Source organism: Saccopteryx leptura, chromosome 6, assembly GCF_036850995.1.
Source record: "Saccopteryx leptura isolate mSacLep1 chromosome 6, mSacLep1_pri_phased_curated, whole genome shotgun sequence".
In the NCBI taxonomy this organism is placed as follows: domain Eukaryota; kingdom Metazoa; phylum Chordata; class Mammalia; order Chiroptera; family Emballonuridae; genus Saccopteryx; species Saccopteryx leptura.
In genome coordinates, this window is record NC_089508.1 from 195,151,333 (window position 1) to 195,176,374 (window position 25,042).

Here is a 25,042-nt window from a genome sequence, read left to right on the forward strand (position 1 = left end):
GGGGCTGCGTGTGTGTGGTGGGGAGGTCTCTGGGCTCCAGGTGGTCGTGCTGACCCCACAGCCATGGCCACTGTGGCCTGAAATGAGGAGTCAGTGGAATTTTGCTCAATCCGTTATTAATTCTAACCCTGGCCGGTTCTTCGGGGTTTCCTGGGCGGAGGGAGGTTTCGGCAGATAAAGGCAGGGCGCGCCCTCCAACCCCGTTTCTACCATTTTCTCTCTTCCTCGCGGTGCCACTGACCCCGTGTCGCGGGGAAGCCACAGCCGTGGGAGCTGCTGCCTTGTTTTTCAAGCAGAACAGGTGTTCACGCTGGACGTGGTGTCGTCTGCGCCGGTCACATCCTCGTTTGACCTAAAGAGCCGTTCTAGCCGCCACCTGCGGGGTTTGTGCCGAGTGGGTGGTGCTGAGCCCCCCACTTCTGCGCGGCTGCGAGGCGGTCGTGTGGATTCTCTGTGTGGCCCTGCCCACGGGCGGCTGCTCCACGCGGCACCAGCCTCTCCTCGCTGGCGCGAGCCTCACTTGGTCACGGTGCCCTGTCCCTTTTAGACAATGGGCTGGTTATTTATTTGAAAAAGGATTTGGGGGGGTCGATGTTAACGAGCCGTATTCTGAAATAGTCTTGTCGCATCTTCGTTGTTGGTGGCCCCAGAGTGACCACGTCCCCACAGAGTGTGATGTCCCTCCCCCTCCCCCGCCTCGAAAGGGGTTGAGTGGACGTGAAGCTATTCCTTCCTTAAATATTGGGTGGAATTTGCCAGGGAGGCCACCTGGGTGCCTGGAGTTTTTATTTTTTGTGATGTTTTAAAGTGTGAATTTCATTTCTTTAAATAGCTTTATAGACCATTCCAGTTCATCTGGGTTTTTTTTTTTCTTTTTCTTTTTCTTTATGGATTTTAAAGAGAGCGCAAGGGGGAGGGAGAGAGAGAGAGCGAAACATTCATTTGTTGTTCCACTTGTTCACGCCTCCACTGGTTGGTTATTATGTGTCGCCCTGACCGGGGCTCGAACCTGCAGCCTCGGGCGTATGGGGACGACGCTCTAACCACCGAGCCACCTAGCCAGGGCGTTTCTCTCCTGAAGGAGCCTGGCAGTTCCACAGAGCCGTCCGTGGCCGTGAGGGTGGCCGGCTTCCTCGGGATGTTGCTGGTTTATCATTCATTCTTCCTCTGTAAGTCCGGCTGAAGATTTCTTAATGTTATTGACCTTTCCAAGGGAGCAGGTTTTAGTTTCACTGACCCTTTTTTTTCCCTCCCTGTTATTTTTCTCTTTTCCTTTTTTTTTTTTTGTTGTTGTTTTTTGTTTTTTTGTATTTTTCCGAAGTTGGAAACGGGGAGGCAGTCAGACAGACTCCCACATGCGCCCGACCAGGATCCACCCGGCATGCCCACCAGGGGTGATGCTCTGCCCATCTGGGGAGCAACCAGAGCCATTCTAGCGCCTGAGGCAGAGGCCACAGAGCCATCCCCAGCGCCCGGGCCAACTTTGCTCCAATGGAGTCTCAGCTGCGGGAGGGGAAGAGAGAGACAGAGAGGAAGGAGAGGGGAAGGGGTGGAGAAGCAGATGGGCGCCTCTCCTGTGTGCCCTAGCCGGGAATTGAACCCGGGACTCCTGCACGCCAGGCCGACGCGCTACCATTGAGCCAACCAGCCAGGGCCATCTCTTTTCCATTTCACTCATTTCTGCTCTTTTTATATATACATTTCCCTTCCTGCAGCCGCTTTGGCTCCTATTCTTCACGTTCTGGTCTGGGTCCAGACAGCAGCCACACAGCTACCTACGCAGCAAGGTTGAATAGGAACAATGGTCCAGCTGGGACGGGACAGTGTCCGTACTGATGGGAGCAGGGCTCTGTGGGATCCCTGGGGGGGCTCAGGAGGGCAGCACAGACCTCCTGGGCAGGTGCAGGGGCCGCTCCGTGAGGCGAGGCTCATAGTTCCGGTTCCGGAGCCCTCGGGGTGCAGGTGTCCTGCAGGCAGGGAGACCCTGCATCCGGGGTGGCATGGGGGGTGCAGGGGGGGGCAGGACACGCAGGGGAGCCACGCACGGTGGGGGCACGGGAAGGAGTCCAGGCAGTTGCAGAGGCTCCATGTGCCGCTGTGTGACTGTCCTCACTGTCCACCACTGTGCGACTGTCCTCACTGTCTGTCCACCGCTGTGCGACTGTCCTCACTGTCTGTCCACCGCTGTGCGACTGTCCTCACTGTCTGTCCACCGCTGTGCGACTGTCCTCACTGTCTGTCCACCACTGTGCGACTGTCCTCACTGTCTGTCCACCACTGTGCGACTGTCCTCACTGTCTGTCCACCGCTGTGCGACTGTCCTCACTGTCTGTCCACTGGCTCAGCCCTGACTGCTCCCCCTCCCCCCGTACCTCGCCGGCATCCTAGTCTGGAGAGTCTCAGGGCAAGAAACTGGGCAGTCGCAGACTCAGCCAAGGGGGCCACAAAGAAGAACCGTTAGGAGCCCTGGCCAGTTGGCTCAGTGGTAGAGCGTCGGCCTGGCGTGCAGAGGTCCCGGGTTCGATTCCCGGCCAGGGCACACAGGAGAAGCGCCCATCTGCTTCTCCACCCCTCCCCCCCTCCTTCCTCTCTGTCTCTCTCTTCCCCTCCCGCAGCCGAGGCTCCATTGGAGCAAAATTGGCCCAGGCGCGGGGGATGGCTCCTTGGCCTCTGCCCCAGGTGCTAGAGTGGCTCCGGTCGCGACAGAGCGACGCCCCGGAGGGGCAAAGTATCGCCTCCTGGTGGGCAGAGCGTCGCCTCCTGGTGGGCGTGCCGGGTGGATCCCTGTCAGGCACATGCGGGAGTCAGAGTGTCTGTCTCTCCCCGTTTCTAGTTTCAGAAAAAAAATATATATATAAAAAAGAACCATTAGGGAACACCCTCACGCACCCTAGACATTAACAGGATTTACTTAGGAGACAAACGTGTTCTAAATATTTTTCGCTCAAGCAGTGGATACAAGGACGAGTCCTCTGTAACATTTAGAAAGGTTGGCGAGATATCGAAACAATGTAAGAAACATCAATATTTATGATATGGTCTAGTCTCACGCTGCACTGCGCTCTGCTTGTAATTAAGAAGCACTGCATCATTAAATTAGAGTTGAAAAGTTTTCTCCTCCGTAAATCCTAAGTTGAAGAGGAAACAAACTTGGCCGTGATGGGGAGAGAATGTGAGATGCTGAACTCGCAGCGCGTGGCGAAGACGGAGCAAGAGGAGAGCCACAGGTGGACGGCAGGGGATGCTCACGTGGCCGAACAAGGACTGAGGAGAGCCAAGAACCTAGACATCAGGACACGCCTGAAGGGAAAACAGAAAGAAGGTGTCAGTGATAAGCAGAATTTATATTAAAGAATAGATTATTAGAGCCCTGGCCGGCTGGCTCAGCGGATAGAGCATTGGCCCTGCATGTGGAAGTCCCAGGTTCGATCCCCAGTCAGGGCACACAGGAGTGACCACCTGCTTCTCACCCCCTCCACCTCTCTCTTACTGTCTCTCTCTCTCTCTGTCTCTCTCACTGTCTCTCTCTCTCTGTCTCTCTGTCTCTCTCACTGTGTCTCTCTCTTACTGCCTCTGTCTCTCTCTCTGTCTGTCTCTCTCACTGTCTCTCTCTCACTGTCTGTCTCTCTCTCACTGTCTGTCTCTCACTGTCTCTTACTATCTCTCTCTGTCTCTGTCTCTCTCTGTCTCTCACTGTCTCTCTCTCTGTCTCTCACTGTCTCTCTCTGTCTCTCTCACTGTCTCTCTCTGTCTCTCTCTCTCTTGGTCTCTCTCACTGTCTCTCACTGTCTCTCTTACTATCTCTCTCTTTGTCTCTCTGTCTTACTGTCTCTCTCTGTCTCTCTGTCTCTCTCTCTGTCTCTTACTGTCTCTGTCTCTCTCTTACTGTCTCTCTCTGTGTCTCTCTCTCTCACTGTCTCTCTCTGTCTCTCTCTCTCACTGTCTCTCTTACTGTCTCTCTCTCTCTCTCTGTCTCTCTCACTGTCTCTCTCTCTCTGTCTCTCTCTCTCTGTCTCTCTCTCTCTCCCCTCCCCTCCCACAGCCAGTGGCTCGGTTGGTCCGAGCATCGGCCCCAGATGGGGTTGCTGGGTGGATCCCGGTCAGGGCACATGTGGGAGTCTGTCTCTCTATCTCCCCTCCTCTCACTTAAAGAAAAAGAACAGATTATTAGAGAAGCGTGCAGATGCTGAAGCTGATTCTCGGAAACCAGCGTGAACCCAGGACGGCGCGCCTGCTGCCGTTGGAATGACAGCTGCCGTGGAACGTGTTGCCTCCGTGTTCCGCGCAGGCTAGAGGTGACGTGGGCTGTGTCTGAGTCGGCCACGCAGGTTGGTCCCTTCTGTGCGGAGTCCCCAGTCCCTGTGGCACGGCTTTCCCGGCAGGGGCACCGGCCTCACCGAAGACCACGGGGGCGGCGAGCGCAGTGCCTGGCGGGAGCGTGTGGACCGTTCTGGTCCTGGGACGTTCAAGAGTGCACGCACGCCAGCCATGGGCCCCACCCCAGAGGGTCCGAACCTGAGACACTGGAGGTGGGGGGGCCCCAGCTGCCTCCTCCCAGGAGATTCCAGTAGGAGCTGATGTTGGAGAGGCCTGGACCCAAGACCCCGGGCCTGCACCCTGCAAGGCTGTTAGGAAGGTTAGACAGACAGACTGCCGGGAGGACGGAGACTCGGAGAGTCCACAGACAAGGGCGGTGCTCCTGCCACCGATTCCCCTGGGTAAGCACCGAGCCCCTGGGGCCCCAGGCCTGAGGACAGCACTCAGGAAAGGCTACACCCTCGAAAAGAGTAACATAGAAACTCTCGGGTCCTTAGCCCGGCAGGAAACTGCAACTTCACTGCGTCTGTTTATTGTTTCTAATAGCCTTTGGGTGGCTAGTCCTCCTAAGGGTTTTCTCCGATGACTGTGTCATCTGCAAATAGTAACAGTGTTCCTACTTCATCCCCAGCCTGGAGGAGTTTCACTTCGTTCCCTCCCCCGGTTGCTGTGGGGAGGACTCCCAATACTTGTTGGATGAGTGGAGGGAATGTCTTGCTTCTGATCTTAGAGGAAAAGCTGTCTGTCTTCACCCTTGAGTCAGATGTCACTCTGGGCTGGCCATCTGTCCTGAGAGGTCCTTCTGTCTGTGCCCATTTTGTTGAGTGTTTTCACCATAAATGGCGTTGCGTCTCGTCCAGCGCTTTCTCTGCGTCTGTTGATGGCGGATCTTCTGGTTTTTATCTTTGACTCCATGTAAATGGGTGACATATCTCAACATACATGTTGACCAGGAGGACCCGTGGAGGGCAGACACGTGGAGTGGAAAAGGAGCAGTTAGCCGTTGGGGAATGAACGCATGTTCACGCGACAATGTGGCAGCCCCCCACGGTCACTGAACAAGCCGACCATGCTGGTTGCTGCTGGCCCCTGAGCGCCTGGAGCCCGGTGCAGGGGCTGGCGGGCACGCAGGGCGGCCTCGCCGTTCCTTACACGCACAGCGCCTGTGACGCACAGCCGAGGCTGCCCCTGAGGACCGAGGATCCCGTCCACACCGAAGCCCGCACCTGACGTTCTCAGCGGCCACCTTCTTCGTGCCCGAAGACAGGAAACAACCCAAATGTCCTTCAGCCAGCGGTCAGATGGACAAGTGAGCCGTGGCACCTCCAGGGATTCACACCCACTCAGCACCGCGGGTTCATCTCGAACGAGGGCTGCGTCCTCTGGGCCCCTGAGGTGGCGGAATCCCACACGTCTGGCCGGAAGAGGCGGGCGGTCTGGGACCAGAGAGCGAGGGAGCCGGGCTGCAGTGGGGCGGGTTCCGAGGTCGGGTTCCCCGAGCTCTTTTCCAGGGGCTGCAACTTTCCTGTGTTTAGGGGTGGGGGGTGGTTACATAATTCCATGCATTTGCCAAATTTTTAGCGTGATCTGCGGGAGAGCTGGGTTTCACTTGTACGCAGATAAAAACATAAATTTAAAAAAAAAAGTGTATCACTCCACCGTGAGCCATTGTTCTGTGTACCCGCCATAACCGTTAGAAGAACACGGGGAATTGGACCCCTTCAGAATAATAACGGCACAGACTCGGACACACGTGGGGTCTGGGTGGGTGGGTGGGCACAGCTTCAGCGTGGTGGGGGGGGCCACAGCTTCAGCGTGCGTGTTCGAGTCCACTTCTGTTCTGCTCGGTGGGAAGGGCCGGGGTCCCAGCCCGAAGGAGCGTAAGTGTGGACAGGGACAAGCGGGCGGCCCCTCCAGGGCCACTGGACACAGGCGGGACCACGGCCAGCCAGCTCTCTCCACCAGGCGGGGGGGGGGGGGGTGGACAGGTCGGAGCCATGGCCCGCTGGGCACACGGACCACTCTTCAGTGGTGGGACTCAGCCGGTTCTCACCGGTTCCGCAGAACCGATCACTGATTTTTAAAAAAAAATTTTTTTTTAATTCATTTTAGAGAGGAGAGGGAAAGACAGAGATAGAGAGAGAGAGAGGAGAGACAGAGAGAGAGAAGGGGGAGGAGCTGGAAGCATCAACTCCCATATGTGCCTTGACCAGGCAAGCCCAGGGTTTCGAACCGGTGACCTCAGCATTTCCAGGTCGACGCTTTATCCACTGCGCCACCACGGGTCAGCGATCACTGATTTTTTTGTTGAGTTTGGCGAACTGGTTGTTACAATGGAGCTCGTCATCGGGGCTCTCTCTCAGGTGGGCGCCCGGACAGCCGCCCGCCCCGTGCGGAAATCATGCGTGGACGTTCCTCACTCCCCTTGAACATCATCGGAGCAACAGTGCGTTCTAAGCGTCTGTGGTCACACGTTCGTTCCGTGAAAAAAATCTGATGGACCTATGCTTGTCCCATGTATTTATTCATTTCGTAAAACACATCGTACGTACCTTTGATGAAACACCACGTCTTCATTCCCTCGCGCTTGTTACTTCGGTTAAACAAACGTACGATGTAAAGAGACAAAGTGCCCGACAACCAGCTGGGTGGCAAGCTGTCCTTGGAAATAGCTTAAATAACAGTTTCATTGCTTTTTTTTTTTTCAGGTATTATTTAATATTTCTTATTAATATTTTACTACTCTTTCTGATAACGTGATCTAGTTTTGTGTACTTCTCTTAACGGTTCTTATTATTTTTTTTTTTTTGTATTTTTTCTGAAGCTGGAAACGGGGAGACACAGACAGACTCCCGCATGCGCCTGACCGGGATCCACCCGGCACGCCCACCAGGGGGCGATGCTCTGCCCCTCCGGGGCGTCGCTCTGCCGCGACCAGAGCCACTCTAGCACCTGGGGCAGGGGCCAAGGAGCCATCCCCAGCGCCCAGGCCATCTTTGCTCCAATGGAGCCTTGGCTGCGGGAGGGGAAGAGAGAGACAGAGAGGAAGGCGCGGCGGAGGGGTGGAGAAGCAAATGGGCGCTTCTCCTATGTGCCCTGGCCGGGAATCAAACCCAGGTCCCCCGCACGCCAAGCCGACACTCTACCGTTGAGCCAACCGGTCAGGGCCAACGGTTCTTATTTTAAGTATTAGATGCATGAAATAATAAACCACCTTTTGGTGTATCGTGGTTTTTTTGTACATAAAATGTCTTCAGGGCAGAAAACCAGGTGTTAAATTATCTGGATCCCCCCACACGGTCGCTGTCCCCGGACCCCTCGGGGACGCGGTGGTCCTTCCGACAACAGGGCTCATCTGTGCACCAGTCGCTGTTGCCGCCAGGTGCCACCGGGGGGAGGGGGAGGGTGACAGAGGTGTGGCCTGTGGAGGATTCAAGTCCATCTGCCTTTCCCACCACCGTGCCCTGAGACCAATGCTAAACCGCACGCCTTCCAGAGAAATCCTTTCACTAAGTCCTGACCAGGACCAGGTGCCTCAGCACTGGTGAATTTTATTTTTATATTTTATTTATTTAATGTTTTTATTCCGTGAGAGGAGGGGAGGCACAAACTGACTCCCGCATGTGCCTCGACCAGGATCCACCCGGCAAGCCCACTAGGGGGTGATGCTCCGTTGCTCAGCAACCCAGCTCTTAGCACCTGAGGCAGAGGCTATGGTGCCATCCTTGGTGCCCGGGCCACCAACTTTGCTCCAATGAAGCCTTGGCTGCAGGAGGGGGAGAGAGAGAGAGAGAGAGAGAGAGAGAGAGAGAGAAGAGGGGGAAGGGTGGAGAAGCAGATGGGTACTTCTCCTGTGTGCCTTGGCCGGGAATCAAACCTGGGACATCCACACACCAGGCCATGGCTCATCTCCTAGTGAGCCAACCGGCCACGGTGGTGGCACTGTTGAATTTTAATGGCATGTGTCTATCATGGGTTGAATCGTGTCCCCTGGAAGATGTTGAAGTCCTAACCCCCAGTCCTGGGAATGTGGCCTGGTCTAGAGCTAGCATCTCTGCAGGTATCATTAGTTAAGAGGGGGTCGTTCAGGGAGGCCAAAGTCCAGCCTGATGCTGTCCCTATGAGAAAGAGACATCGGGACAGACACACCCAGGAGAACACCATGTGACAACGGAGGCCCAGGTGTATGTGACATGTGCACAAGTCCAGAAACACCCAGACTGACGGCAACCACAGGAGGTAGAGCCAACCCCCCCCCAAGGGCACCCGATGGAACCGGGCACACAGAGTCAGTCTCTCTCTCTCTCTCTCTCTCTCTCTCTCTCTCTCTCTCTCTCTCACACACACACACACACACACGGCGTCTTCCACACAAGGGCTTACTAAAAAAAGACGTTGAAGGAGAGGGGAGAGTTAAGACGTCGCTGCACCAGAAGACCTATTATTGTAATGATGTAATTTTCCTCCAAGTTAGCCGATACATTTAAAACGATCCCACACAAAAGCCCAGCAAGACTTCTGAAATGTGATACAGTGATTGTAATGTTCGCGTGTGTGGGAGCAGCCAAGGAAAGTCTGGAGCTATAGAAGAGAAGTGAAGGAGGCCGTACCCCCCGTCAGCTGTCATGAGCGCCACCCCGCTGATACAGGCAGCAGGCATCGGGGAGGAGCAGACAGACCCTCGAGGGAGAGAGGGACAGCCGCACAGGGGGGGTCGGGGCGGGGGGCGGGGTGGTGGCAGCATCTCCAGTCGGTGGGTTCGGTGGGTTTGCTTGGCCATGACGCTGAATGGTCTGTCTGGTCGGCCTTTCCGAAGATGTGTTCTGAGCTCCCTCCTTCATACGCAGACCGAAATAAATCCCAGAGTGTTAACTAGTTAAGACAAAAACCGGAAAACCGAAAGACAGGATCTCACCGCACCTTGGGCGTGAGCTCGGGCTCCTGGCGTGTCGAGGAGGGCGTCACGGGGATCGTGTGGCGTGGGCTGTCTGCGTGAACAGGCGTGAGGTGGCACCTCATTGCGGTCTGGGCTTGGGTTTCCCTGATGACCGGCGAGGTTGGCCGTCCGCGTGTCCTCTTCGGGGGAATGTCCGTTCAGATCCTCTGCTCGTTACTGTTGAATCAGATTTTTCTTACCCCTGCTGCGTTGTCTTGAGTTCCGTTTTGGATGGCGACCCGTTAACGGGACGTGATCTGTGACTATCTCCTCCCATTCGCTGGGTTGCCTGTTCATTTTGTTGGTAGCAGCTTCCTTGGCTGAGCAGGACCTTTTTAATCTGATGTAGTCCCGACTTGATTTTTGCTTTTCTTGGTGGCTTTGCATTTGGTAGCAAATCCCAAAAAAAAATCATCACCGAGACTGATGCCTGCTGTCGTTTCTTTTCTCCTACGAGTCTTACGGTTTCAGGTCTTACTCTCAAGTCTTGAACCCGTTTGCAGCTGATTTTTCTGTCTGGTCTAAGACAGTGGTCCCGGTTCACTTCTGTTTGCATGAGGTTTTCCCACCACCATGTATACGGACGAGAGGGTCCCTTCCCCATTGATCTTCTCTGCTCCTTGGTCGTACATTAATTGCCGAGACAGGGGTTTATTTCTGGGCTCTCTGTTCCGCTCCATGGATCTAGGGGCGTCTATATGCCTGTGCCACGCTGTTCTGATTACTGTAGCTTTGCAGTACAGTTTGACATCAGGCAGTGTGATGCCTACAGCTTTGTTCTTCCTCCTCCTCGGGATTGCTTTGGCTGTCGGGGGTCTGGTGTGTTTCCGTACCAATTTTAGGATTTCCATTCACGCGCGTCTTCACTTTCCTTGACCGATGACTCATCGTTCTCAGCGTGCAGGTCCTTCACCTGCGTGGTTCCCTTTGTTCCTTTGTTTTGGGCGTGTCTCCTGTTTTGATGCAATGGCATCTCAATTTCTCTCTCTGATCGTTCATTATCAGTCTGTAGAAACGCAACAACATGTCTGCATGTTGATTTTGTATCATTCTTAACAATTGAGGAGGGGGGACTTTTTTAGTGTTTTCTATAATACGCCATCATGTGAGCTGTATCTTGTGACAGTTTCCCTTCTTCCTTTCCAATTTGGATGCCTTTTAATTCTCTTTGGTTGCTGTGGCTAGAACTTCCAATACTGCATTGAATAAAAGTGGTGAGAGGGGCCAGGGCCAGTTAGCTCTCCCTCCCTCCTTCCCCTCCCTCCTTCCCCCTCCCTCTCTTCCTCCCTCCCTCCCTCTCTCTCCTCTGTCTAAAATCAATCAATAAAAAATGTTTTTTAAAAAACAGCTCTTAATTTCATTGATCTTTCCATTTTTTTTTATTTTAGTCTCTATGTCATTTATTTCTACTCCGATATTTGTTATTTCCTTCTATTAGCCTTGGGTTTTGTTTATTCTTTTTTTTTTTTTGTATTTTTCTGAAGCTGGAAACGGGGAGAGACAGTCAGACAGACTCCCACATGCGCCCGACCGGGATCCACCCGGCACGCCCACCAGGGGCAACACTCTGCCCACCAGGGGGCGATGTTCTGCCCATCTGGGGCGTCGCTCTGCCGCGACCAGAGCCACTCTAGCGCCTGGGGCAGAGGCCAAGGAGCCATCCCCAGCGCCCGGGCCATCTTTGCTCCAATGGAGCCTTGGCTGCGGGAGGGGAAGAGAGAGACAGAGAGGAAGGAGGGGGAGGTGGAGAAGCAAATGGGCGCTTCTCCTATGTGCCCTGGCCGGGAATCGAACCCGGGTCCCCCGCACGCCAGGCCGACGCTCTCCCGCTGAGCCAACCGGCCAGGGCCGGGTTTTGTTTATTCTTTATTCCGAGTTCCTTGAGGTGTCAAGGTAGGTGATTTCTTTGAGACGTGTCTTGTCCTTGAGGAGGCATTCGTGGCTGTGGACCCCCCTATTGGAATCGCTCATCTTGGGTGTGTTCCTGTTCTTCTCTGGGCCAGTGGGGGCTCGGGGGGGGGGGCATGGCGCTGCCTCTCCACATATTTGTGGGTTTTCCAGTTTTCTTCTTGTAACTGATTTCTCGTTTCACGCCGCTGTGGTCGGTCAGAAGAGATGTGCGATGTGGTTTAAGTCCTCTTAAATTTGTTGGCTTGCTTTGTGGCATCACACCCGCTCTGTCTACCCTGGAGAACGTTCCCCGTGCGCTGGAGTCGAGTGCGCATGTTGTTGCTTTTGGGTGGAACGTTCTGTAATGTCTGCTCAGCCCAGCGGGTTCAAGAAGGTGTCACTGAAGACCAACGTTTCTTTATTGATTTTTTTGTCTGGATGATCTATCCCTTGGTGAAGGTGGGGCAGTAGTGTCTCCTATTGGCCCTGGCCAACTGACTCAGTGGATAGAGTGTCAGCTCAGCATGTGGACGTCCCAGGTTTGATTCCCGGTCAGGGCACACAGGAGAAACGACCATCTGCTTCTCTCCCCCTCCCTCCTCCTCCCTCTCCCTCTTCCCCTCCCGCAGCTAATTGTTCAATTGGTTCAAAAGTCGGCCCCAGACGGGGGGGGGGGGGGGGGTTGCCGGGTCGATCCCAGTCGGGACACGTGCAGGAGTGTCTCACTCTCTCCCCTCCTCTCACTTAAAAGAAATGTCTCCTGTTACTCATATTGCTATTTCTCCCTTTAGGTCTGTTAAGATTTCTTGTCTATATTTAGGTGCTGCAGTGTTGCATGTGGCTCTATGGTCAAACATTACGTCCTCTCTCTGGCTTAACCCCTTTATCATTATCCTGTCGTGACAGTCGGCGTCTCTCTTTGTCCTACAGCTCGTCTGGGTCTCAGCGTCGCGACCTGAGCTTCATCTTGGCTCCCGTGTGCACGGAATATCATTTCCCACCCTCTCACGCCCGCTCCGTGTCCGTCCTGACGCGGGAAGTGAGTCACCGGTCAGCAAGCAGCACAGAGGTGGGTCTTTTTCTTTTTCTTTTTTTCTTATTTTTCCCCAATCCTTCAGCCACCCTGTGTCTTTTGATTGGAGAATTTATCCCGTTTATGTTTAAAGAAATCATGGATAGATTGGATAGCTACGCACTGATTGCCGTTTTGTTCGTTGTTTTCCGGCTGTTTTGAAATTCCCTTTGATCCCCCGTCTCCATTTCTTGCGCCCTTTCTGATCTGACGATTTTCTGCGGCGGTTTAGATCTGCTTTTCTCTTTATCCTGCGGGTGTATCTGCTATTGAGTTCGGCTTTCGGGCTACCACGAGGCTTACATAAAACAAGTTATATTTATAAGGAGCTATTTTAAGTTGATAACTTGAATTTGAAGTGTATTCTAAAGCTCTGCAGTGTTACTCCTCCCTTCTTTTATGTGTTTGATGTCACAACCTGCATTTTTAAAATCTTGTGTACCCCTTGCAAATATTGTGGTTACAGTTATTTTTACTATGTATATAGCTTTTAACCTTTAGACGAGCTTTATCAGAGATGAACCCACCACCTTTACAACATCAGATTTCTCTGCGTTTTACTATATATTTATCTGTACCAGTGAAATGTATACTTTTATATGTTTTCTTGCTAATTATCACCTTTCTCTTCCACTTAGAGAACTCCCTTTAATATATATTTTTCATAAGGCTGGTCTAGTGGTGGTGAACTCTTTTAGCTTTTGCTTGTGTAGAAATCTATCTCCTTCTCTTCTGAATGACAATGTCACCAAGTAGAGTATTCTTGATTGGAAGGTTGTTTTTCTTTTTTTCTTTTGATACTTTGAATCTATCTCACCACTTCCTGCCAGCCTACAAAATTTCTGCCAAAAAAAGCTGCTCCTAGTCTTACGGGAGTACCCCCTGTTTTTTAACATTCTCTCCTTATCTTTAACTTTTGACGTTTTAATTATAATGTCTTTTTTATTATTATTATTTATTTTTTAAAGAGACAGAGAGTGAGTCAGAGAGAGGGATAGACAGGGACAGACAGACAGGAACGAAGAGAGATGAGAAGCATCAATCATTAGTTTTTCGTTCCGCATTGCGACACCTTAGTTGTTCATTGATTGCTTTCTCATATGTGCCTTGACCGCGGGCCTTCAGCAGACCGAGTAATCCCTTGCTCGAGCCAGCGACCTTGGGTCCAAGCTGGTGAGCTTTTGCTCAAACCAGATGAGCCCGCGCTCAAGCTGGCGACCTCGGGGTCTCGAACCTGGGTCCTCTGCATCCCAGTCTGACGCTCTATCCACTGCGCCACTGCCTAGTCAGGCAATTATAATGTCTTGGTGTGAGTGTCTTTGGGTTCCTCTTATTATACCCTTTGACTTTTGACTTAGTTATATTTGAAGTGAGTTTCCCGTAGGCAGCATCTAGTTGGGTAATGCGGCTGGTTTTTAAAATCCACTCTGGTAATTTCTTTCTTTTCACTGATAAAAATTTAGACCATTGATGTCTAAAGCTATTCCTGATGTATCAGGGCTCCAAGCTGACGTGTTAGTATTTGTCTTCTGTTCTCCGTTTCTTGTTCCTCTCTTTCCTCTAGGCTTCCTAGGTCTGGATGTCTGTGTCCTTCCCCAGGTTAGAAAGATTTTTTCAGACATCGTTTTTCTTCAGATGGGTTTTCTGCCTCTTTCACGGCCTCTTCTCCTTCTGGGAATTGTATAATGTGAACGGAATGCTTGATGCTCTCTCATAAATGCCTGAAGCTATCTTCACACTTTCTCTTTTTTTTTTTCCTTTTTGTTGTTCCGCTTGGTGGCCTCACTGTCCTGAGTTCACTGACCCCTCCTTCTGCTCTGCCTGTCCTGCTGGTGGACCCCTCTCTTGTATTTTTCGGTTTGATGATTCTATTCTTCAGCTCTACAGCAGCTGTTTGGTGTTTTCTTGTATCTTCTCATATTATTCTTGTAAGTTCTCGTACTAGTCAGTCATCCATTCTTCTCCTGAGCTCGGTGAACATCTTTGTGACATTATTTTGAACTCTTTATTAGTTAAATCACTTTATCTCTACTTCATTAAGGCCTTTTTCCTGAGGTTTTATTTTGTTGTTTTGTTTATTTAGAACATATTCCCTTGTTTCTCTATTTTTTTTTTTAATTTTTCCATTGATTTGAGAGAGGGGAGAGAGAGAGAGTGAGGCATCAAAGTGTTTCATTTAGTTCCACTTAGTTGAATACTCACTGACTGCTTCTCACATGAGCTCTGACTAGGGATTGAACCCATGACCTTGGCAGAGAAGGACAGCACTCTATCCACTGAACCACTTGGCAAGAGCCTCTCTATTTTTCTTGACTCTCTGTGTTGGTTCCATGCATTAGATTAAACAGCCACCTCCCCTAGTCTTGAAGGAGTAGCCTCAGGTAGGAGATTAACTCTTAATTGTTCGACCTTTCCCTAGCCTTTGATTGTATCTCAAAGTGATAAAATGTTGAGACCAGTAGACTGTAATAAGTTACAAATGTATATTTGTAATAGCTAAAGCTAGGCCACCACCAAGAAAACTATACAGTGAGTTATACTCAAAAACACTATGAATCAATCAAAATGAAATGATAAAAAAAAAAAGTTCAAGTAAAACACAGTAAGGCAAGAAAGAGGAAAGAGAGGAACAAGAAACGGAGAACAGAAGACAAATACTAACACGTCAGCCTTGAGCCCTGATACATCAGTAATAGCTTTAGACATAAATGGTCTAAATTTTTTCAGCGAAAAGAAAGAAATTACCAAAGTGGATTTTAAAAAACCAGCCGCATTACCCAACTAGATGCCGCCTACGGGAAACTCACTTCCAATATAACTATATAGATGGGTCGAAAGTCAGAGGGTATAAAAGATGCAGCCATTAACTTTTTTTCTCTTTTTTTTTTTTTTTCTGCATTTTTCCGAAGCTGGAAACGGGGAGAGACAGTCAGACAGACTCCCACATGCGCCCGACCGGGATCCACCCGGCACGCCCACCAGGGGGCGACGCTCTGCCCCTCGGGGAGGCATTGCTCTGTTGCAACCAGAGCCACTCTAGCGCCTGGGGCAGAGGCCAAGGAGCCATCCCCAGCGCCCGGGCCATCTTTGCTCCAGTGGAGCCTCCCCGAGGGAGGGGAAGAGAGAGACAGAGAGGAAGGAGAGGGGGAGGGGTGGAGAAGCAGATGGGCGCTTCTCCTGTGTGCCCTGGCCGGGAATCGAACCCAGGACCCCTTGCATGCCAGGCCGACGCTCTACCACTGAGCCAACCGGCCAGGGCCCATTAATTTTTTTAAAAGCAGGCATGAATAGATGAACACCATGTAACATGTATTTCAGAGGGGAAAAAATGACCAGGTAGGAAAAAAGAGACATGAATTTGAGTTCAGCAAGGTTGCCGTAAACAAGATCAACATACACAAATCAATGACCTTGCTCTATACTAGCAATGGACATGTGAAAACTGAAATCTAGAACACAGCAACATTTAAAATTTTAAAATAAATAAAGAGCCCGGCCTGTGGTGGCGCAGTGGGTAAAGCTTCGACCTGAGGCTGGCTTGATCAAGGCGCATATGAGAAGCAACTAGTACGAGTTGATACTTCCCTTACCTCCACCCTCCTCTCTCTCCTCTCTCTAAAAATCAATAAATTAAAAAATAAAAATCCCATAGGTATAAATATAACAAAACAGGCACGGGATCTGTATGCTGAAAATCACAAAATGCCGGTGAGGGGAAAAATTATGGACGAGTCAAATAATTGGAGAGACATACTATCTTCGTGGACTGGAAGAGTCAACATAGTAAAGACAGAAGTTCCCTGTGAATTTATCTATAGGTTTATCACAATTCCTCTTAAAATTCCAATAGGTTTTATAGATAAAGATGAGGTTATCCTAAAAATTATATGAAAAGGCAAAGGAATTGGAATAGCTGAAAACAATTTTGAGAAAGGAGAATTGGTGGGAGGAGTCATTGCTGCACTCAGTGTTGAGATTCCCTGTCTGGTTGTGAGCACACAGATTAACAGGACCACACCTATGCACCTCGCTGAGTTTTCCCAAAAGGGCACAAGCCACTCAACAGAGACTGGACAGTCCTTTCTAAAACAGTATCAGAGCAACTAGACATTCACAGGCAAAATACATAAATAAGAAAAACCCACAAAAACCAGCCCTGCCTCGTGGCTCGGTGGATAGAGCGTCAGCCCAGCATATGGACATCGCGGGTTTGATCCCTGGTCAGGGCACACATGAGAAGCAGCCATCTGCTTCTCCCCCCTGAACCCCATCCCTCTTTCTCCTCCTCTCCCTCTCCCCCTCCCACAGCCAGGGGCTCAATTAGTTTGAGCATGGCCCTGGGCACCAAGGATGGCTCCATTGGAGCACATCAGCCTCAGGTGCTAAAAATAGCTTGGTACTTGAACATCAGTCCCAGACAGGGGTTGCCAGGTGGATTCCAGTCAGGGCATGTGTGAGAGTCTGCCTCACTATCTCACTATCTCCCCTCCTCTCACCTAAAACACACACACACACACACACACACACACACCCCTTTGACCTAAACTCTACATTGCACACAATGATTAATTCAAAATAGGCTATGGGTTCAAGTGTAAAAAGTAAAACTCTTCTAAAAGAAAATATAGCAGAACACTTTCAGGACCCAGGGCCAGGCAGAGAGAGCGTTCTTAAATGTGACACCAAAAGTACAATCTATAAAATAAAACAATAAATTAGACCTCTGTAAAATTAAAAAATAAAAAACACCTTTGCTCTGGGGAAGACCCCGTCCAGAGGGTGACAAGGCAAAACACAGACCGGGATGAAATGTCCAAACCTCATGTCCAAGTCCTGCATCTAGAAAACATGAAGAAATCCTCAAAACTCACCAGTCAAAACGTTCAGAAAACGGGTAAACACGAGGAAACGGTCGTCCAAGAAGAGATACTGATGGCCAACAGGTGCATGAAGATACGTTCAACAGGGTTAGAACTGAAAATGTATAAATCAGTCCCACGCTGGGACGTCACCACGCACCGTTATTAGAACGCACCGTTATTATGACGGCGGGAATGTAAACCGGCGCGGCCGCTCTGGAAAACAGGAATGTAGTTCCTTCCCCACGCTGACCGCGTGCTCCCCACGCCATCCAGCAGTCACGGTCCTGACCACGGATCCCAGAGTGAGGAAAACGTAAGTTCCCCCGAGAACCCGTAGGTGGGTTTTCGTAGCATTTTTATTTGCAGTCACCCCAAACTGGACACAACCCGGATGTCCATCAGCAGGGGCGCAGTGAAACCATGTGGGCACATCATCTACCAGTGGTCGGCAAACTCATTAGTCAGCAGAGCCAAATATCAACAGTACAACGTTTGAAATTTCTTTTGAGAGCCAATTTTTTTTTGTATTTTTTTTTTTTGTATTTTTCTGAAGTTGGAAACGGAGAGGCAGTCAGACAGACTCCCGCATGCACCCGACCGGGATCCACCCGGCACGCCCACCAGGGGCGACGCTCTGCCCACCAGGGGGCGATGCTCTGCCCATCTGGGGCGTCGCTCTGTTGAGACCAGAGCCACTCTAGCACCTGAGGCAGAGGCCACAGAGCCATCCTCAGCGCCCGGGCCAACTTTGCTCCAATGGAGCCTTGGCTGCGGGAGGGGAAGAGAGAGACAGAGAGGAAGGAGAGGGGGAGGGGTGGAGAAGCAGATGGGCGCCTCTCCTGTGTGCCCTGGCTGGGAATCGAACCCAGGACTCCTGCACGCCAGGCTGATGCTCTACCACTGAACCAACCGGCCAGGGCCGAGAGCCAAAATTTTTAAACTTAAACTATATAGGTAGGTACATTCCTTATTGAGGTAGCGCCCGCATGTGGTATTTTGTGGAAGAGCCACACTCAAGGGGTCAAAGAGCCGCATGTGGCTCGTGAGCTGCAGTTTGCCAACCCGGGATTACAACAGAATATCACATGAGTGATACAGACGGCAACTTGGGCGGCTCTCCAGGGCCTTATGCTTCAAGAAAGGACCCATGTGGACAGGTTACATAGTGTATGATTCCACTTCCACCCCATTCTCAAAACACAGCGGTGAAGAAGAGATGATGGTGCCGGGGGTGGCGGTCAGGGGCGGAGTTGGGGGCAGGGTGACCATCGGCCAACAGAGAGAGAGAGAGAGAGATCTCTGTGTGTTCTGTGTCTTGATTGTGGTGGGGATGACACACATCTTTATACAAGGGGTATGTTTGCAAAGACGTGCACACGGATACACACACGCTCACCCCCATGGTTTGTGCCAGAGCTGGAGGAACCTGATGTGAGGTGTGAAGCCCAGTGAACGTTACCTGTCCCCGCACAGGTCCCCGGCTTTGATGCTGTCCACAGTCATGTGAGATGTCACCCCCCTGGAGGAAGATGGGCAACTAGGGACTATTTTTGTGACTTCTGTGACTCTATCATTATTTCCTTTTTTTTTTTTCTTTTTTAATTTCAAAACTTCTCAGGACGTGGAAGAGAAAAACTCTGCTGGGCACTGATTAAAGGGGCGGAGAGGGTGGCAGCCACCTAAAGAGCTGCCCTCCAGCCCGGTCCTGGGGGAGCTGTCCGTGGTGCTGACCCAGCCCGGGCGGTTCACTGGGGGAGAGCCTTGTTCCTCAAACACACGTCCTTGTCTCCTGCACCCCACGCACCCGTCGGGTCCCCTGGCCCCCTACCACGGGGACCAGAGTGGCTTGTCCCCTGGCATGTCTCCCCATACCTGCTGCATTTACGGAGAAAGGCCTGGGAGGGCAGACACCAGAATGTTAACCACGGTTACTGTGCGTGACTTTTTTTTTCACGTTGAGCTGGTTTCTAAAGTTTGTCTAATACAAGGATGACTTTGAGATAGAGAAAATCAATACAAATTACTATTTTATAAAATACCATCGATGCTGCCCACTGCCCGCAGCCCAACTCTGCTGTCTTTCCGCTAGTCAGGTGGGCTCAGCTGACCTCTTGGGCTGGAGCTGAGGATGGAGCTGAGGATGAGGATGAGGATGGGGCTGAGGATGAGGATGAGGATGAGGATGGGGCTGAGGATGAGGATGAGGATGGGGATGAGGATGGGGCTGAGGAGGATGGGGCTGAGGATGAGGATGAGGATGGGGATGAGGATGAGGATGAGGATGGGGATGAGGATGGGAATGAGGATGAGGATGAGGATGGGGCTGAGGATGAGGATGAGGATGGGGATGAGGATGGGGCTGAGGAGGATGGGGCTGAGGATGAGGATGAGGATGGGGATGAGGATGAGGATGAGGATGGGGATGAGGATGAGGATGAGGATGGGGATGAGGATGAGGATGAGGATGGGGATGAGGATGAGGATGGGGCTGAGGATGAGGATGAGGATGGGGATGAGGATGAGGATGAGGATGAGGATGGGGATGAGGATGAGGATGAGGATGGGGCTGTGGATGAGGATGAGGATGAGGATGAGGATGGGGATGAGGATGAGGATGAGGATGGGGCTGAGGATGAGGATGGGGCTGAGGATGAGGATGAGGATGGGGATGAGGATGAGGATGGGGATGAGGATGAGGATGAGGATGAGGATGGGGCTGTGGATGAGGATGAGGATGGGGATGAGGATGGGGCTGAGGATGAGGATGAGGATGAGGATGGGGCTGAGGATGAGGATGGGGATGAGGATGGGGATGAGGATGAGGATGGGGCTGAGGATGAGGATGAGGATGGGGATGAGGATGGGGATGAGGATGAGGATGGGGCTGAGGATGAGGATGGGGCTGAGGATGAGGATGAGGATGAGGATGAGGATGGGGCTGAGGATGGGGCTGAGGATGAGGATGAGGATGAGGATGAGGATGGGGATGAGGATGAGGATGGGGCTGAGGATGAGGATGGGGCTGAGGATGAGGATGAGGATGAGGATGGGGCTGAGGATGAGGATGAGGATGAGGATGGGGCTGAGGATGAGGATGGGGCTGAGGATGGGGCTGAGGATGAGGATGGGGATGAGGATGAGGATGGGGCTGAGGATGAGGATGGGGATGAGGATGGGGCTGAGGATGAGGATGGGGCTGAGGATGAGGATGGGGCTGAGGATGAGGATGGGGCTGAGGATGGGGCTGAGGATGAGGATGGGGATGAGGATGAGGATGGGGCTGAGGATGAGGATGGGGCTGAGGATGAGGATGAGGATGAGGATGGGGCTGAGGATGAGGATGAGGATGGGGCTGAGGATGAGGATGAGGATGGGGCTGAGGATGAGGATGGGGATGAGGATGAGGATGAGGATGGGGATGGGGCTGAGGATGAGGATGAGGATGAGGATGAGGATGAGGATGGGGCTGGGCAGTGTGGTATCTTGTCCCTGCATCCCTTCTGGTTAGACATCCCTGGCCTGTCTCCTACCCCCATCTTTACCGTGACAACTCCTGTTTGCCCTTCCAGGTCCTGAGCACGGACCTCCTCAAGGTCTCCCGACTCTGCAAGGAAGGTGACGGCCCCTCCTCCGTGTCCCCCACACCTCCTCACAGCACGTGGGACTGTCAGGTCAGTGGCTGCCTCTCCCGTCAGACTTCCTTGTTTTTCGTACCTTTCTTACACCTGGTCTTTCCATGGTCCGGTGAGGATGGACTTCTGCTTCTTGGTCATTCAGCCAAGGGGGTGCCCCCAGGAGCTGGGAGGGAGGGAGGAAAGGGTCCCAGGCTGGCTGTCCCCCCTGCAGGCCCCACCCCGGGCCCTGGTGGCTCTCATCCCAGGGAGCCAAGCTCTGCTGCCAGCTAGCTCTGCGGGACTTCCACACCCTCTCTCCAGAACTGGTCACTTTCTAGTTGGACTGTGGCTGATATACTCTTAAGGGAGGGGACAGGTTTCATTGACTTCTCCAGCATGTCTGGTACATAGTAGGAGCTCCACAGCGGTATGCTGGGTGATGGTGGTGGATGGATGGGTAGGTGGGTGGATGGATGGATGAATGTGTGGTGAATGGATGGATGGATGGGTGGTGAATGGATGGATGGATGGTAGATGGGTGGGTGGATGGATGGATGGGTGGATGGATGAAAGGATGGATGGGTGGATGGGTGGTGAATGGATGGGTGGATGGATGGATGGGTAGATGGATGGTAGATGGGTGGGTTGATGGATGGATGGGTGGATGGATGGATGGGTAGATGGATGGTAGATGGGTGGGTTGATGGATGGATGGGTGGATGGGTGGTGAATGGATGGATGGATGGATGGGTGAGTGGATGGGTAGTTGGGTGGATGGTGGATGGATGGATGGGTGGGTGGTGAATGGATGGATGGATGGTAGATGGGTGGGTGGTGAATGGATGGATGAATGGATAGATAGATGGGTGGAATCTTAGGAACATCCATCTGGGGTTTTCTGCAGTCTGTGCTCTGTGGTAACCTGGCAGAGAGAACACACGGGGCTTGGCCATGCACTTGGCCTCTGATATCAGAGAGCGTTGACTCATCACCCTCCTGTGTCCATGCCCTTTGCCACTGTGAACAGGGTAACTGTCCCCCCTTGATGGAGCTCAGCCCGTGGGCTGGGATATTCGCAGACACGACCCGGGGGCCTGCTCTCAGCCACCCCTGTGCTGCAGGGTCTCCGTCCCCACGAGTCCACACCGTACACATGGGCAGGCTGGCACAGGAGCACAACGTGTGTTGGGGTTGGTGGTTATGTGGGCATTATAGGGGCAATAGATAACTGCTAGCAGCCACGAGGGCTGTTCCACCCTCCCAGTGGCCCAGTACAGTGGAGGAGGGACAGAGGCTGGTGGCCTGTGATAGCCAGGCAGTCCCTGGCAGCAGAGCGGGGGGTTTGTGTGTGTGTGTGAGTGCCTGTGCTCTGGTCTCCAGCCGCAGGGCAGCGCTGGCTCCGGGAGGCCCCCTCCATCCTGCACTCAGAGCCCAATTCTGAGCCCCGGGGGGTGCTGACCTCTCAACTCCCCCCCTTCCCTTCCTCACTATACTTTCTCTCCTTCAGGCCACCGTTCCCAGGGAGCCTTCCAGACCCCTCCCAGACAGGACTTCCCACCCTGCCCCAGGCCGTCTGAGCTGGGTCCCCTGCGTCCGCGTCCAGTGCCCGGCTGGCCTGGGGGCTCCTTGGGGGTGGGGGCAGGGCGGGTCCGTCTCTGGGGCCCGTTCAGTGGTTGACACAGGGCCTGGCACACGGCAGGTAGCTCATAAGTGTGTATGTCCTCTCCCGTTTGTGTCCACTCTGCTCAAGTCCACTAGGATGACTCCCCGCATGTGTTTGCGGCCCCAGGATTTGCCTGGCAGTTGGTGCCACCTCTGCCCAGCCCTGGGTGTCCGGGGTGGGCCAGGTCTCCGGGGCGCATTCTCGGCTGCTCAGGGACCCACGCTCTCCCCTTGCTCCGTGTCCCTCTCTGGGTCCTCGTCTGTCCCCTCCAACCCCTGCTTGATGGCAAGTGCTCTTGGGGGTGACGTGTCCCTCACACACCTGGCCTGTCTGGCCAGTTGCCCTGCCTACCTCTGTTCCACACCCATGGTTCCTGATTCCCTATAAATAGCTAGTTCTACCTCCTCCTCCGTGACAGGGAGCAGCAGGCTTGAGGCGGCCTGACCAGGACTGTGGCCGTGTTATTGTGTGACCTTGGGTGAAGCCCAGGGCCCTGTCTTCCCTCTGTGCCTCCACCAGGCTGGGCATGGCCTCGTGACCTCGTTGTCCTGGGCACGTCACATGTGGGGCTCCCCTGCACTGTCCTCCGGGACCGGTGACGGGTGAGGGGCCTGTCAGGTCGAGCAGAGACGGGCAGGAACGTGTGTCCACGGAAATGACCTGCTTTGGAGGGGCTCCATTGGGGGGGGAGGGTGTCCAGCGAGAGCCCCCCAGATTGTGCGCCCCATGCGAAGGGCTCATACACAGGACCTTACTGGTGTCACCTGAACAGGACAACCTGGAGGTGGGCGGACGGGCCCCGCCCACAGCGGCGAGTGGCTGTCAAAGCCAGAAGCCAGAGCTGAGCCCTGTGGGAACCACCGGTTTCCTCTTGGTCTCAGAAAGGTGCTAAAAGTTGGAAACGGGGGTGAGCACCCTGTCACCAGGGGTGTGCAAGGAGGGGCTCCTGACCTCTGGGCTGCTTCAAGACCCCCCACCTCCCCTGCTGAGCAGCCCCTGGGGGCCCTGGTCCCTTCCTGGTGACCCAGCTGTTTCCAAGAACCCGCAGCTATTCCCCGCTCCAGCGCCTCCTGGGGCTCTAGCCTCACTCACGCCTCCCCGGGTCTCGGTCAGAAACTCGGATGGGGGAGGGGTTTGCCCTGGAGGGAGGGGCGGGGCCTGAGGAAGGAGAGGGGAGGTGCCTCCCAGCCAGGTAGAGAGGGTGGTCGGGAGGTCTGGCACCTCAGACGGAGCCCCAGGTGACGTGTCAGTGGGAGCTGGGGGCAGGGTCCAGAAATGACATGTCCTCCTCAAAGCATTGCTCTGGCTCCTGGGTGGGATGAGGGGACCCTGTGGCTTCCGCAGCCCGAAGTTCAGTGGCACAGAGGGGCGGTGTGGGGACTGTCCTCTCTGAGGAGTCTGGGGCAGTTGCTCAGCGGTGCCTTAAACCGTGGGCTCCCCGGCTTCAGGCCACCCCATGCTGGGGTCTGCGGGCTGAGGCTGGCTCGGGGCTCCAGCACCCCTACAGCCTGTAGACTGGGCATCTTGGGGCACTTTCCCCGGAAGTGGGGCCCCAGCCGTCGCAGAGGGCCACCCACACCCCAGGGCCCCTCCTGTGGTGACGCTGCAGGCTGTCCTCCAAGCTCTTACACTCACCCACTCACACCCACCCCATCCCCTCTGGCTGCCCACAGTCCTGTGCACCTGCTCTGGTCCCGGCCCTGCACATAACCTGGTCGCAGACACACGCAGCCCGGCAACGACCCCCACACCCCTCCTGCACACCCAGCCCGGCAACGACCCCCACACCCCTCCTGCACACCCAGCCCGGCAACGACCCCCACACCCCTCCTGCACACCCAGCCCGGCAACGACCCCCACACCCCTCCTGCACACCCAGCCCGGCAACGACCCCCACACCCCTCCTGCACACCCAGCCCGGCAACGACCCCCACACCCCTCCTGCACACCCAGCCCGGCAACAATCCTCACACCCCTCCTGCACACCCAGCCCGGCAACGACCCCCACACCCCTCCTGCACACCCAGCCCGGCAACGACCCTCACACCCCTCCTGCACACCCAGCCCGGCAACGACCCTCACACCCCTCCTGCACACCCAGCCCGGCAACGACCCCCACACCCCTCCTGCACACCCAGCCCGGCAACGACCCCCACACCCCTCCTGCACACCCACTCAAGCCCCTGCAGGCCCTCCATGCCCTGTCCACACTGCCTCTCGCTCTCAAAGCTGCTGGACAGTCTCCAGCCCAGGGTTACTGCCACCTCCTCCACGGACCCTCGTGTACCCCCCCTCAGGGCCTCTTGGGGCCACTCCCATTCTCCCGGGAGCAGAGCTCAGTGGTGACCCGAGCCCCACCCCAGGACCCCATCACTCCGTCAACCACCCCACCCACTGGACACAACTCTCCCTAGAACCCCGCAGTAAAAACCCTGCACAAACAAGTATTTGGGTTTTTTTCCTTTTGCAGAATTTTTTTTTTTTAGTAGACATGTCTTTTTTTTTTTCTCCTCTTTCTCACTTTACAGCAAACATTGCAAATATAGAAATATTTTTTTCTGTACATTAGGACAAGGACAGTGTACAGTGAGACAGGGCTGTGCACACACACCCAGCCCACACCCCTTCCGGCCACCCTCAGCCGTCCACAGGCACCCACCCCCTCAGGTCCCCGGGGCTCTGGGACGC

The 25,042-nt window shown here is 53.6% G+C and overlaps 1 protein-coding gene across 1 annotated transcript; it reads left to right on the plus strand.

Annotated features, from left to right (window-relative positions):
* Nucleotides 1–15,917: 15,917 nt before the first annotated feature.
* On the plus strand, nt 15,918–24,768 carry LOC136377240 (uncharacterized). Its single transcript, XM_066343718.1, has 3 exons — nt 15,918–15,923; nt 20,647–20,748; nt 24,160–24,768. The coding sequence occupies exons 1-3, from the start codon at nt 15,918–15,920 to the stop codon at nt 24,766–24,768; spliced, it is 717 nt and encodes a 238-aa protein (XP_066199815.1).
* Nucleotides 24,769–25,042: the final 274 nt, after the last annotated feature.